Source organism: Oncorhynchus gorbuscha, linkage group LG17 (assembly GCF_021184085.1).
Source record: "Oncorhynchus gorbuscha isolate QuinsamMale2020 ecotype Even-year linkage group LG17, OgorEven_v1.0, whole genome shotgun sequence".
NCBI classification, from domain to species: Eukaryota; Metazoa; Chordata; class Actinopteri; order Salmoniformes; family Salmonidae; genus Oncorhynchus; species Oncorhynchus gorbuscha.
In genome coordinates this window covers 34,367,820-34,381,483 of record NC_060189.1, presented here as the reverse complement: position 1 = coordinate 34,381,483, position 13,664 = coordinate 34,367,820, and the positions used below count along the sequence as shown (strand labels likewise).

The 13,664-nt window shown below is 42.8% G+C and overlaps 1 protein-coding gene across 1 annotated transcript in view; it reads right to left on the bottom strand.

The window, feature by feature from the left end:
- The window catches only part of arhgap5 (Rho GTPase activating protein 5), a 42,332-nt gene extending 32,040 nt beyond the window's left edge, over positions 1–10,292 (bottom strand). The window contains 5 exon segments of the mRNA XM_046307938.1: positions 3,258–3,408; positions 4,549–4,893; positions 4,895–5,152; positions 5,155–8,456; positions 10,039–10,292. Of these exon segments, the coding sequence (XP_046163894.1) occupies positions 3,258–3,408; positions 4,549–4,893; positions 4,895–5,152; positions 5,155–8,265 (3,865 nt within the window). The 5' untranslated portion in view covers positions 8,266–8,456; positions 10,039–10,292.
- Positions 10,293–13,664: the final 3,372 nt, after the last annotated feature.

The following is a 13,664-nucleotide window of genomic DNA, read 5'->3' as shown; positions in this document are numbered from 1 at the left end:
CTGGTTAAATGTGCCTTGAATTCTAAATAAATCACCGACATTGTCACCAGCAAAGCACCACCACACGGTGGGAACCACCCATGCAGAGATCATCCGTTCACCTACTCTGCATCTCACAAAGACACGGCTGCATCTCACAGACACGGCGGTTGGAACCCAAAATCTCCAATTTGTACTCCGATTTTCACCGGTCTAATCTCCACTGCTTGTGTTTCTTGGCCCAAGCAAGTCTCTTCTTCTCATTGGTGTCCTTTAGTAGTGGTTTCTTTGCAGCAATTTGACTATGATTCACACAGTCTCCTCTGAACAGTTGATGTTGAGATGTGTCTGTTACTTGAACTCTGAAGCATGTATCTGGGTTTCTGAGGCTGGTAACTCTAATGAACTTATCCTCTGCAGCAGAGATAACTCTGGGTCTTCCTTTCCTGTGGCGGTCCTCGTGAGAGCCAGTTTGATGGTGTTTGCGACTGTACATGAAGAAACTTTCCATGTTCTGGACATTTTCCAGATTGACTGACCTTCATCTCTTAAAGTAATGATGGACTGTTGTTTCTCTTTGCTTATTTGAGCTGTTCTTGCCATAATATGGACTTGGTCTTTTACCAAATAGGGCTATCTTCTGTATACCACCCCTACCGTGTCACAACACAACTGATTGGCTCAAACACATTAAGGAAAGACATTTCACAGATTAACAAGGCACAACTGTTAATTGAAATGCATTCCAGGTGACTACCTCATGAAGCTGGCTGAGGAGAATCCAAGCGTGTGCAAATCTGTCATCAAGGCAAAGGGTGGCTACTCAAATATAAAATATATTTTAATTTGTTTAACACTTTCTTGGTTACTACATGATTCCATATGTGTTATTTCATAGTTCTGATGTCTTCACAATAGTTCTACAATGTAGAAAATAGTAAAAAAGTAAGAAAAACCCTGGAATGAGTAGGTGCTTCCACATTTTTGACTGGAACTGTATATATAACCCAAGATTAGCTACTAGTCAGCATGCCAGGGTGAACATGCTTCTTTACACAGCACGTCATTAATTCTTTCATTTTCTTTCCTCCATTTTGTGATGTGGAGAGATGAGAGGGCCCATAGCAACAGGGGAGAGAAAGGGTGAGAGAGAGGAGAGATGCCGAGAGAAAATGGGCTGCCATGTGTGTCTGTTAATTGAATGTGATTGCTTATTTTCTTTCAGCATTCTTCAGGCTCTTGATAAAACCAGCCACTCTCTTCCTGCACTCTGCAGTTGTATGTTATGTTCAGTGATCCGATGTTAGTCTGCCACCTATTATAACTATTTCCTTAGCGCAGGACATCCAGTCCAGTGGAAACCAAGGTCCCCAGAGCTAAATTCAGGCCATGTCTGAGTCTCATCACAATTGTCATAAGAAACCAACAGAAGACAAACTCTTTTGGCCACAAACTAGGCTACTCGTACCCGTGTGAAATTCACCACCATGTTAGTTTGTTTGAGACCGTCTACTAAGCTACTCACTCACTGGGTATTGATTAGTAGGCCTACCAGTCAATGTTTCCATTGAATATGGTGGTCAGCTACAAAGCATGGTAAAGGGAAGTAAGGGGGCACGATGCCCCTGAAAGTAATAACAGGCAGTTTCCAATGACTACTACTTGAATTAATTCAGACTTTTACTCTATTCGACTGACTTCAAAGCAAACAAAAATAATCATATTTTTTACCCAGTTTGGGTTAACATATGCTCTGAGATTACATTCAACCCCCCAAAATTAATGGAAAACCAATTTCTTATATCTATGAAAAAAAACAAATGCTGCATGGCGGGTTCACTAAGCTCAGAGAGGATATCGTTTCCAGTTCCAGACACTACTGTGAACTGCAGATTTACAAATCAGATATCATAACCAATACCCTAGAGGGAGAATTCTGCTGCTGCCTTCAAAATATTGCCCTCTCTCGCATTAGGCTAAGTGCTTAGACAATAATGGCCAATGAGATTTCCAAATGCATCAACATCCAATTCCATTTAATCATTCACCATGCTCAGTCGCTCGCCCTCCCCTCTTCTACCCCCCTTGAAATGCAATTTATTACTGAGGAAAAAGGACAAGTTTAACGAAAACCGCGATTGAGTGTGTAAGCAGAGTCTTCTTTCCCCAGTCATTGCTTGCAGCTGGTGACTGATACACCTTGCAGATATGAAGGCGGGTCAAGACCTTTGTTTCATTGCAAAGGGAAACAATATTGCTACAATGCTACATTTGACAACTAAAGGATTATGAACAAATGTAGCTGGGCATCTCAGTGAATAAGCTTGTTTAAAACTCATGGACCAAATTAATGAATCACTAGACTAACCCTTAACATTATATGAGATCCAACAATTAAAAGGATCAAGTGAGCTACGTAAGCGCTTCAGAAGATCTTAAGCAAGGTTAAGTCGATACAAACAGGAGGGGACCCTTACAAGGAACTACACCATAGCTCTAATAAATTCATCCTCTCTTCTTCCTGGAATTCAGTGGTTTATAATGCAATAACGGCAGTCTTTCCCCTAGCATTTTTTTAAGCAGTGGTGGGTTGATGGCTTTGGTCATCCTGGGGCATACCTTTATACATCTATTAATAGGGTTGGCTACACTTCCAGGATTACAAGCTAGTTACACCCGCAATAACATCTGCTAAATATGTGTATGGGACCAATACAATTTGATTTAGCTAGCTAGTTACCTTGGAGGTTTCTCGGAGGATCGGATGTTGTAACTTGTCTCTGATCTTAAAAGCACGTATCGGTAGAATAAAATAAAAATCTCTCTCTATATGTATATATTTGATTTTTTTGCGTCTATTTTTTTCAGTGGCGACTGATTTAACAGTGGTGGTGTGCCGCTGCTAAATAAATATAGTGGAAACACTGAACAATAACCAAAACCCCAACGATGGTCCATCATAAAGGTCATGCCAGTCTGTTGGGGCAGAGGAGTTATCATATTATCATAGAACTGAACTCCCAAGAACTGTCAGCTAGTAGTGAAAAGGCAGCAGGAATAAATCCCACATTTTGTTAGCAGCGGCCGCAAAAAGCTCAAGTGAATTCCGACCAAATAGCAAAAGATACAGTACTTGGGGTTGCCTACGATCAAGAGAGAAATGGAAGGCATGCCCACATACACTACTACAGCGTCATGCTCACACACTCAAAAAGCAACAACAACCCAACCCAAGTCGTTCTCCAGAGATGAGGGAGAACTGATAAAAAGTAACCTACCAGTGCGTTCTATGTAGTCCACACACTTCTCAATGAACAAGGGGATTGGCCGGTCCGGGGTGACCAGGTTCTGCAGGGGAACACCAAAGTAGTTGCTGTCCCAGTTCCTTCGTGTGGGTGGGTACAAAGGCTTTGGGGGCTTGGATTTTGGCTGTGAATAACACAAAAACACAGTGAAAGACAATATTACAGCATCGTTTTCAAGACAGAGAAAAAAGTAAATCCTTTGAATGTCAATTCTTCAAGAGTTGTCATCCCCCACAAGTGTAAAACACCTTGCAAAAAATAATATTTTGTTCTTTGTTCAATGTTCTGTTGCCTGGTTATCAAAGGAAGCAAAATGTTCAAACAATGAGAATATTCTTCATGGCAGTAGTGCTACTGTACTGTCACCGATTCATGATTGTAATATATGAAGTTTGGCTTTTAGTCAAAACATTTTTGTATGATAGATTGCCCTGTTATATGCAAACAAAATAATTTACAAAATGAAGAATGAAAGCTCTTTGAAACGTAATTGTGATGCTTTAACTACTGTATTTTTGTGAAAATATAAGGTTTGTGAGAATATAGTTTAACAGGCCAATCTCTCCCTTATGTCCCAAATGTCACCCTATTCCCTATATATTGCACTACTTCTGGCCAGAGTCCATAGGGCTCTGGTCAAAAGTTGTGCACTAAATTTGGAATAGGGTGCCATTTTGGACATAACTGCTGTCCACTGATTCATGCCTCAGTGCACTTCCTCCAAGCCCTGGGAACCCTGCCTGCCTCCAAATGCCTTTAACATCTGGCCAACTGTAGCCAGACCAGACTACAATACAGTGGGATGCCCAGATATTCTTCAACTGCATAAATCTCCTATCACTCCTCAACTATGACAACAGAAGGGGCTACCTGCAATATGGCGGTCATATTTAACCGTGATTATGTTGTCACTGCTTGTGTTGTAGCTTGTCTTAACTGCTGAGGAATGGGAGTGTATGTTTGGCAAGGAATATGTGATGTTGCAATATTGAACAGAAATTGCAAGTCACGTTTGCTCTCAGTGTGATAGATAAATCATTGACTTGCTTCACAGTGCAGACAATTCTGAATCTCTTTCATAGTAATCATGTGTAGTGCTTCAGATCACCGTATTGTATGACCAGCTGTTAAGACAATGTACAATTACATATAACATGTACAATAGCTTTGATTTCTCTTTACAGTATTAGGCCTATCTAAAACAACATTTTAAAAAATGATATAAGAAACGATTACACAGAAGATGAAGAATCAGAACACTTACCTTTTTGGGTTCCTTTGTCTTTGGCGTTTTCTTCTTTTTCTTCTTCATGTCATCCTGCTCTGGATCGGAGGTGATGGCAGGGTTGTCTATCCCTCCCTTCCAGGGGTCAGCAGGGGAGAGCAGGGGGTCCTCCTCACTGCCCCGATGGGCCCTGCCCTTCTTCTTCTTCTGCATGGCCGGCCCAGACTCATCGTCGCTGACGTCGGAGTGGACACGTCTGTGGTACATCTTGGTTTTGCTGAAGAGTATTTTTGAGCGGTGCTTATACTTGGAGGGCCTCCTGCTGGCTTGTGCCTTGCGGTCGAAGCCGTTCTCCTCATCCCCGTGCAAGACGTGAAGCCCCCCCAAACGAATTACGCATTTTGACAATCCTGCTCTGGGTGTCCTCCGGGACAGCGTAGATGTCGTCGCTGAAGCCTTTTGATTTCAGGAGAGTGTCTATGGGGTCTGCGTAATTGTCAGACGTCTCAATGTCTTCACCGTGGGCCATGGGGCCGCGTTGTCGTCTGTTGCTCCTCATCCCAGCCTCGATGGTCTTCAGGAGATTGGGGTCCAGCTTCTTGACGTTGGACTTGGGTAGTATAGGCTTGGGCCTAACCGGGGGGGAGGCACTCTGTGGTTGCGCTCGTGGTCACTGAGAGGTGTGCTATGGACAGGGTACTCGTTTCCCTCCAGATCGATCCTGTACTTAGCACGTTCGCTAGGCGTTGGAAGAAGCTGCACGTCATCCCCGATGGGGCTGTAAGGTGGAGGAGCCTCGGTGTCATCCTCTGAGTCAGGGTAGTAATTGTAAGCAGGGGAATGACTGTGGGGAGACTGGGGGAAGACATCTTCGCTCGCACCCATGCAGTCTCGAGAGCTATCGTACATGAAGGCGCTCTCGATACTGCTCTTCTTCTCTAGCACCTCGTTGAAGAACGGTGTGAAGACTTCCGTCTGCCGATGGTACTGAGACAGAGAGTATAGAGCTGTGAATTTGGCGGTTATCTCCGTAGCGATGTGCTCCCCTTCAGTCATGAGCTCTTTGATTTCGTCGTTCTCAAAGAAGTCGGCTTGACTGTCTGTGATGGCCACCATTTGAACAGGGATGACGTCTTGGACCTCCGCCAGGAAAGCTCTGAGCATCGCCATGGAGGACTTGCGTTTTGCCGAGTAGACCAGGATGTATCCGTGGACAAGCTCGTCCTTCCTGATTCCAATGGAGGAGTGGTAGGAGAGGACTGTGACCTGTATTCTTCTGCGACTGTCGCCGATGATTTTGTTGAGGATCAGAGTGTTACTTTGGCCAGGTTGCCCTGCGCTGCAGGAATGTGAATCCAGGAAAGGTGAAAGGATAAGGTCCACACTGAATGGATCCCCACACACGGCACACATAACGATCCTCAAGTCGGTCTCTGACATGTCTTTGATGGAAGGCAGGGGGCTCGTCACATCAAAGTTGTGCTTTAGTCCTTCTAATACTGCTCTGAGAGCCTGTTTAATTTGTAACTCATTAAACTTCCGTGGAAAAGTATCAGAGGGTATGTCTACAAAGGTGCACTGTAGCTTATTTGCAAGCTGTTGGCCCTGATGCCTCAAGATAGGCATATTTTTGCAAACACTGTCTCTCTGGTTTGCTAGGATTAGAATGAATGGCAATGGCTGAGCGTATCTCTCCCTCCTGTTCTGTGCAATCTCTGCCCTGATTCGCCCTATGCAGTCGCCAATACAATTTAGCGACTCTATGGAGCTGAAGACACAGAAGATTCCGTGAGGTTTGAAGGTCGACGCCCATGTATGGCTAAAGAGCAACGTTGAATTGACATCAACAGGCAGAAGCTCCAGTTCATAGATTTTCCCATCCAGGGTGTACTCGTCATCTGTGGACTGGGCTCGGATTTCATTTGCGAGTTCTTGTGCGAGACCCTCTCTTCCCAAGAGACACAGATTGACTTTTTCAATGTTGGCACTGTTATAGTAGAGATTAGAGCGACTGTGGTCCAGCTGAACTAGCCTGTTAGCCAGTACCTGCTCGACATTCATGTCAACGCAGCTCTGTCCGCTCAGACACGTCTCCTTTGTGGGGTGGTAGACAAACCCGATGTGCTTGAGGAGAAGGGACTCCCTGTCCGGGGCCAGTTTCTGCAGGGCTCTGTATCTGGGCTCCTCGTTGAGCACAGTGTGGATCTCGCTCATTTTGTCACAGCTTGGGGTGGCGTTTAAATCAAGGTCATAAAACAGCTCTGCGTGTTCAAAAAGCATTTCCTGAAATTCCTCTTTGGCCCTTTCAACTATTTCCTGCTGATGCTGGCTGTAAACATCCCTGCGATCAGATTCACTGATATACTTGTAGGCCTCGTCCTCCATGACAAAACACATGACCTCTTCCCAGGGTTGTCCAGGGCTGATGAAATGGACTCTATCCAACGTCTTCTTGAATCTATCCTTCATTTCTAACCGTCTTTTCTCTGAGAACAGATGTTGGACATGGTTCTGATAAATCTTTTCCCCTTCCGACGTTTTGAGGAGATCAAAGGGCACTCTTCTGTCATTGACTTTGTCAATTTGGTCCGTCTCATCCCACGGGGTGTGCTCCAGCACCACAAACCAGAATTGAAACTCGGCCCTGCTCTTCAAGATGCTTTGAGCCTCTGACCAGCTAAGGTTCTCAAGTTCTTCCAAGTTGTTGAGCAAGTTATTGAGAATTTTTGGCAGGCTCAAGAAGTATTCTTCCCTCCTTTTCCTGATATGTTCCTGCTTCAGCTGTTCTATGTGCTTGTTGAGGGTGTTTCTAGCTTTTCGGGTGCCTTCCAGGTTGATGTATTCCTCATAGTCAGGGTGGTTTTTCAATGTGTTACTCACCATTTTCCAACTTGTGTGATAATCTCTGACGGTTTGTACAATCCGCTTTTCAAACTTGTCGGACACTGTGGCTACTAACTGTCTCTGAACTTTGTAGGCCTCCAAATAAGGAATGGTTTTGGGTTTGCCTCGTGTTTTGTCCATCTGCTGGGTTAACGCATTAAAACACAGGTCTACATTGATGCTAGATCGAGCCGACGTTTCTACCACCAGGAGGTTCTTTTTGCTTGCAGCGAATGCCTGAAGGTCCCTTAGATACTGCTCCACGCACTCGTCACATTTTGTTGCAGCAATGACGATAGGCTTTTTCGATTTGACCATTTGAGAATAAAGGCTATTGACAAATTTCATCTGATCCTCAAATTTCCTATTGCAGCCTTTGCTCACGTCTATACACAATATAAAACCGTCAACATTCAGTTTCCCATCGGCCATCTGCTTCTGATCAAAATCCTGCTCCAAGCCAAGCTGGTCGGTGCAAATGTACATCAGCTTTTCAGCAGACTGTATCTTGGAGGCTGCAGCCCTTTTAGTATAGGGCTGCAGGTTTGTGCTGCGATGGGGCAAGAAAGTCTGATCATCAATGAACTCTGTTTGTTCAATGATTTGAATTTTGCACTCGAGCCCATCATCACTTCGGTGTGGCACTTCACCCCAGTAGAGGAAGTGATCATTGTTCACCACGCGACCTCCAAAGTCAATTGTGCTCAACACAGAAGTGTGCTCAGTGTAGTAGCTGTCCGCGTTGGAGCGCACATATCTGTTGCATAGGCAGGACTTTCCCACGCCACAGTTGCCCTTCTCCTTCTCTGTCCCTGAGAGGCCAACAACACTGACAGCATAAGTTAGGGGGCGTGCCTCCTTGTTCTTGGCCATTATATTCCCCCTGTCATTGCTTTGTCACTTTCAGGAAAGGTTTCCACCAGCACAGCTACCATTCCACTCCCATTGGTTAGATAGGGTAGTGTTGCACAATCATGGCTTCGTCCCTTTAGTGATGAATCCCTCTTTCCTCCTAAATCCTCGTACTGCGATTGGGAAGCAGGTTCTCCCCTATTATCACCTCACTGAAAAACAAAGTGTATTATTGAAAAACACACATAGGAACCCCAAAAACTTGATTTCATAGGTCTAATATGGTTTGTATACGAAATGGCACCCTATTCCCTATATAGTGCACAACTTTTGCACTATGAAGGGAATAGGGTGCCATTTGGTGTTATTGCAGTGAGTCATTGTCAAGGTGCAAACAGTCCACAGGCCTAATGACAAAATCTGAACAGCATGCTATTTCCTCTCTAGAGACTGTGTCACATAAGCCAAACCTACAGAAATGACTGTTAGTAGCAAATACAAATAAATCCCATGTTCAGTGTCAGTGACTCTTTTCAGTGTATTTTTTCCCCCACAGTATATTGGTAACTCCATAAAAAACATTTATTCCACTTTGAGTAGAATGACCAGTGACCCACAAATAATTTAGAAATAAACTACTATTCATCATCATTCAATATGGATTCCGTTTCAGTTTACTCCAAGCAATACTATTGTTGCAGGTTACTGTTGCACCTGCCATCTACTGAATATTTTGACAATACTGGCTATTATTTGTTCCACTGTGTATGGTCGTAAGAATCATGCAACACACCCCACCATGACATGTTACATAGCAAACAGACTAGCAAATCAGTCAAATTGACGTCTGACACAATAATGTAGCTACAACCGTCCAACGCTTGTATTAGACATTAATGTAGCTATTATTACATAGCTATTGCAGTTCTAGTTATTAGCGAGATATGTGAATATCAGTATCCAAGTGAGAAGGTAGCCAATAGCAAACCATCGCCACCTTCACTCTGTCGTTGACTTCCTTTCATTATGAGTTGTAGCTAGTACCTGACTACATTTCATTCAAGGTCTGCTAACTACGTTCTGAACTGTGAGCCCTACTCAACCCCCGTCATTGATGATAATGACATACAACCAAGAATTTCATCGCCGGAGAGGCACACATTGAAAACTCACTAGAAAGCAATCCACTACCACGAGATGTAGAGGTTATTTAAAAGTAGAACGGTGTTCTAGACAATTTGCGAGTAACCAACACATGAACGATCTTGCAACAATCATATGTTCATTAGCTAGACAGTAACGTTAGCTTGCAAGTTAATAATTGGCCTAGCTGGCGTGCTTAATCTGCGCACTATTGGTACAATTAAAATAACCCATGCAATAAAAGGCTCCGTCTTGACTATGCCATTGTATTTATAAACTGTGACAATGACAACCCATCACTGATATTTGCATGAAAGAATGACTAGCCAGCTCGCGGGCCTTTCCCCGAAACCACGCAAAAAAATATGCTCGCTTTCCAGTCCTCTCTGGCTGAGGTTAGCCTGCTAACGTTAGCTAACTAGCTAGCAAGCTGTGGCTAACGCTGGCTGGCTAGCTAGCAAGATAGTGTTAGTCGAACAATACATTTCACTGAGCGCAAAATATAAGCTACAAGGACCTTGCCGGAATATTTCGTTACCTCCCTTGATCGAGAATAGAACCATTTGGAATTTACTTGACACAGACAATGCTATCCAGAGTGTAGCTAATGAAGAAACTCGATGCAGTCCATTCCAAATTACATTCCCCTACCTAACATGGTCGCTCCCAGCTCCCGAGACCACGAAAAAAAGACAGCATTCCAAGTGTATTATTTTACTCCAGCAAATTCCATTTCTCAACGGCTCGTGTCCTTTAAGTCACAGGGAGCGTTCGGAGTATACTCTTTCTATTCAAAATGTGATTGTATTCATATATTTAGTGTTATTGGTGTTAGCTGCGTGTACTCCGAGACCTTGCTCCCTCCCCTCTCATCCCAGTCAGTAATGGCGACTGATACATAACGCTCTCACCATCACTCTCAGTAACTTTTCCATCAGGGCTCAAAGCGGGGGCGCGACGCTCGTGCATGGTTGCCATGTAATTGTGTAAATGAAGAATTTCAATCTATTAACTAATGTCTGAATGTTTGGTGTGCCTATTTGTGTGATACTGATAAACATACCGAGGACTTGGGGATCATCACCAGGAGATGGCACATTGTCAACAAGAATAAACATATTCATTGAGACTGTAGCATTTATACGGTACATTTTTCAATGGTGCATCAACCTGGCCTGTCTGATTTTCCTACTTGAAAATACAGTAGACTTTTTAAGGCTACGGACACACATCGGTGGTTATGTTGTAGCGTGGAGCCAAACCATGTTATTACATAGTTATAACATGTTCATTATTGGGATATGTACATAGGAAATAGTCAATCTGTCAATGTGAATAACAATACCATTCCATGAGGGTTTTATATGACAGACACATTTTTTTCAAGGATAGTGCGCAGCTCTCTGGAGCAATGCAATGTGAGGTTTTTAATACTAGATAGTATGCTGCTCACCCTAAGGCCTATACTTCCAATGCTCCGCTAGTGGATTTTAAGCAGATTTGCCAAACCTTGTTTGCTAAGCTCTTGCTTTTATCTTGACTTAGAGGGGAGGGGGAATCCACTAGAGCGTGTCTCTCACTCACCAATAGCCTATACACTGTTCTATACACATTAGTGTCATTGCTACTTGTGTGTCTGCTGTTGATGATTCTTTTGTCATTGAAGTGGAAATTCATCGTAGAATTAATTTCAAACTGATGTATTTGGTTCTTTCCAGAAGGGTTGACGGCTAGTAGATAGAATATCCACATGCAATCATGGTATGTGATGGTCAACTTACATGTTGTAAATGTGCATGTAAAATGCTAAAAATGTGCTAGGGAGTTTATAAGAGGACTGATCATTGTATCGAAGAAAATGTGTCACTCACAACTGACACAAAGTTATCAGCCCTTTTAGAAAAGCCTTTTCTACATTGAGTTGGAAATCCAAACATTGCTGTGCTGTTTTGTTGTCAGTCATAATGCAATATCTGTAACAGTGAAGCTAGGAGTCCAAGCTCCATTGTCTGGGTCTGTTTTGGGTGTGGGCTCAGGCTCAGCTGTCCCTCTGCAATTGTGGTGACACAAAACACCAGGGACAAGTAGGAAGGCTGAGGAAGCTTTGTCCAATTGTTTATGTCGCTTTAGTGTTCATATTTTCATGCTCTCCTTCAAACTACACTGAAACAGAGCGTAAATATTCCAGGGAAGGTGCCCATTCTCTTCCAACCAACGCTGAATGGTGGAGAACAAGTGGGAGTTGTTTCACACAGGATCCTAGTGTTCTGGATTGGCACCTTTCCATCTGTCAATATGAAGAACAAGGCATTGGAATCAGAGTCTGTTCATTACAAACATGAAACACTCAAAGCTCTCTCTCTATATCTCTCTCTCTATCTCTCGCACGTTAATAGGTCAATCAACATAACTTTAACCATGTGTCATTGTTGTCACAAGTTTTGTAGTAAAAATAGGAGGAGAGAATATATTTCTAAAAGAAGGATGATGCTTTTACTTTAAGTACACACTTGATCCTGGAGTCATTATGCCTGCTGTTTTGCTTCTAATTTAAGAGGTCATAGGGAAATTGTAAAAATCAGATTTTACTCCTTTCAAACAAAACCACTATTCTTTATTTTTTAAATGTATTTTATTTCACCTTTATTTAACCAGGTAGGCTAGTTGAGAACAAGTTCTCATTTACAACTGCGACCTGGCCAAGATAAAGCAAAGAAATGCGACACAAACAACAACAACACAGAGTTACACATGGAATAAACAAACATGCAGTCAATAATGCAATAGAAAAAGTCTATATACAGTGAGTGCAAATGAGGTAGGATAAGGGAGGTAATGCAATAAATAGGCCATGGTGGTGAAATAATTACAATGTAGCAAATAAACACTGGAGTGACAGATGTGCAGAAGATGAGCAAGTAGAGATACTGGGGTGCAAAGGAGCAAAATAAATAAAATAAATAACAGTATGGGGGATGAGGTAGTTGGAAGGGCTATTTACAGATGGGCTATGTACAGGTGCAGTGATCTGTGAGCACTTTATGCATCCAATGGATTACCAGAAACCTGATAGCAGAAACCTATTTGTAACCTGACGCTCTCTGAATAACACTGAATACCATTGTTTTACAAGCCAATAGTTCAATTCAAATCAGTTCCAAGAGCAGACAATGTGTGAGGTTCCCATGTCATGCAAGTGTGAAGATCATGCTGTATCAACCTGGAAATAGACATGATCCAGCAGACACTAGTGTGTGTTCTCATCTAATGTAATCTCAACCATTGGTCCTTACACCCTCCTTAGTAATAGCCTTCTCTTTCAGCCTTGCACAATCAATATAGTCTGAGTCTATATAGGGAATGGGGTGCCAGTTGAGATGCAAACATAGCCCTTATGATCAATAAATGTCACAAGGTGTTGGAAAAATCTATTGCTAAAAGCTTCCTTATGAAAAGACAAACTCGGAACTGAGCGGTTGAACAGATCCGATTGACATTATAGCAGAGTGCAAATACTGAGGGTATGGGTGGATGATGTGTATAAAGTTAAAGCTCGTTGCTAGTGTTTGTTACCGTTGCATCAGGTGCTGTCGAGCCCCTACATGCTTCACTGTTGACTCTTTGATCACATCACATCCTCTAGAGCGATATGCAAAATGTCTCTGCTCTTGCCAGAGAGGGACTGCAGGTATACAACTGTACCGCTTTAATAAAGTATGGTCTCAGCTCACCTTTTACTCATATTGGTACCTCTTGCAAAAAATGGACCCAAGGACTACATAACACATTCATAACCCTTCATACCACAATTATAAGCAATACATCATATCAACAACTGCAGATTGAAATTGTTGTTGTTTTGTCTTTGTTATGAAACGCTCATGTCCTGCTTATGGATGTATGGGTTATGCATGTTTGAAATCCTACAGTATACCCTTTAAATAAACTGTGACAACCTCTTTTGGCCCTCTTCAAGCCAATGATGGTGGGTGGTGTTCACTGTCTGATATCATAGGGGAAAGAACCATAATAATTAATTACTCTTTGATTGAAAACTAGTTGGTCACAGTGTGAGAGAGGTTTTCCATGCTCTATGGGGTGCCCTCCAGAAGGCATGAAACAGCTGGCTATGGGAGATACTAATGTTAAGAGGCCTTAATGACAGCCTCCCATGTTGAACTGGAAATGTATGCACTTATCATTTGCTAGTATACACGTGCAATTTGCTTCTTACAGAAAAAAAGTGCAAATGGCCAACAAAATCAATTATTCTGAGA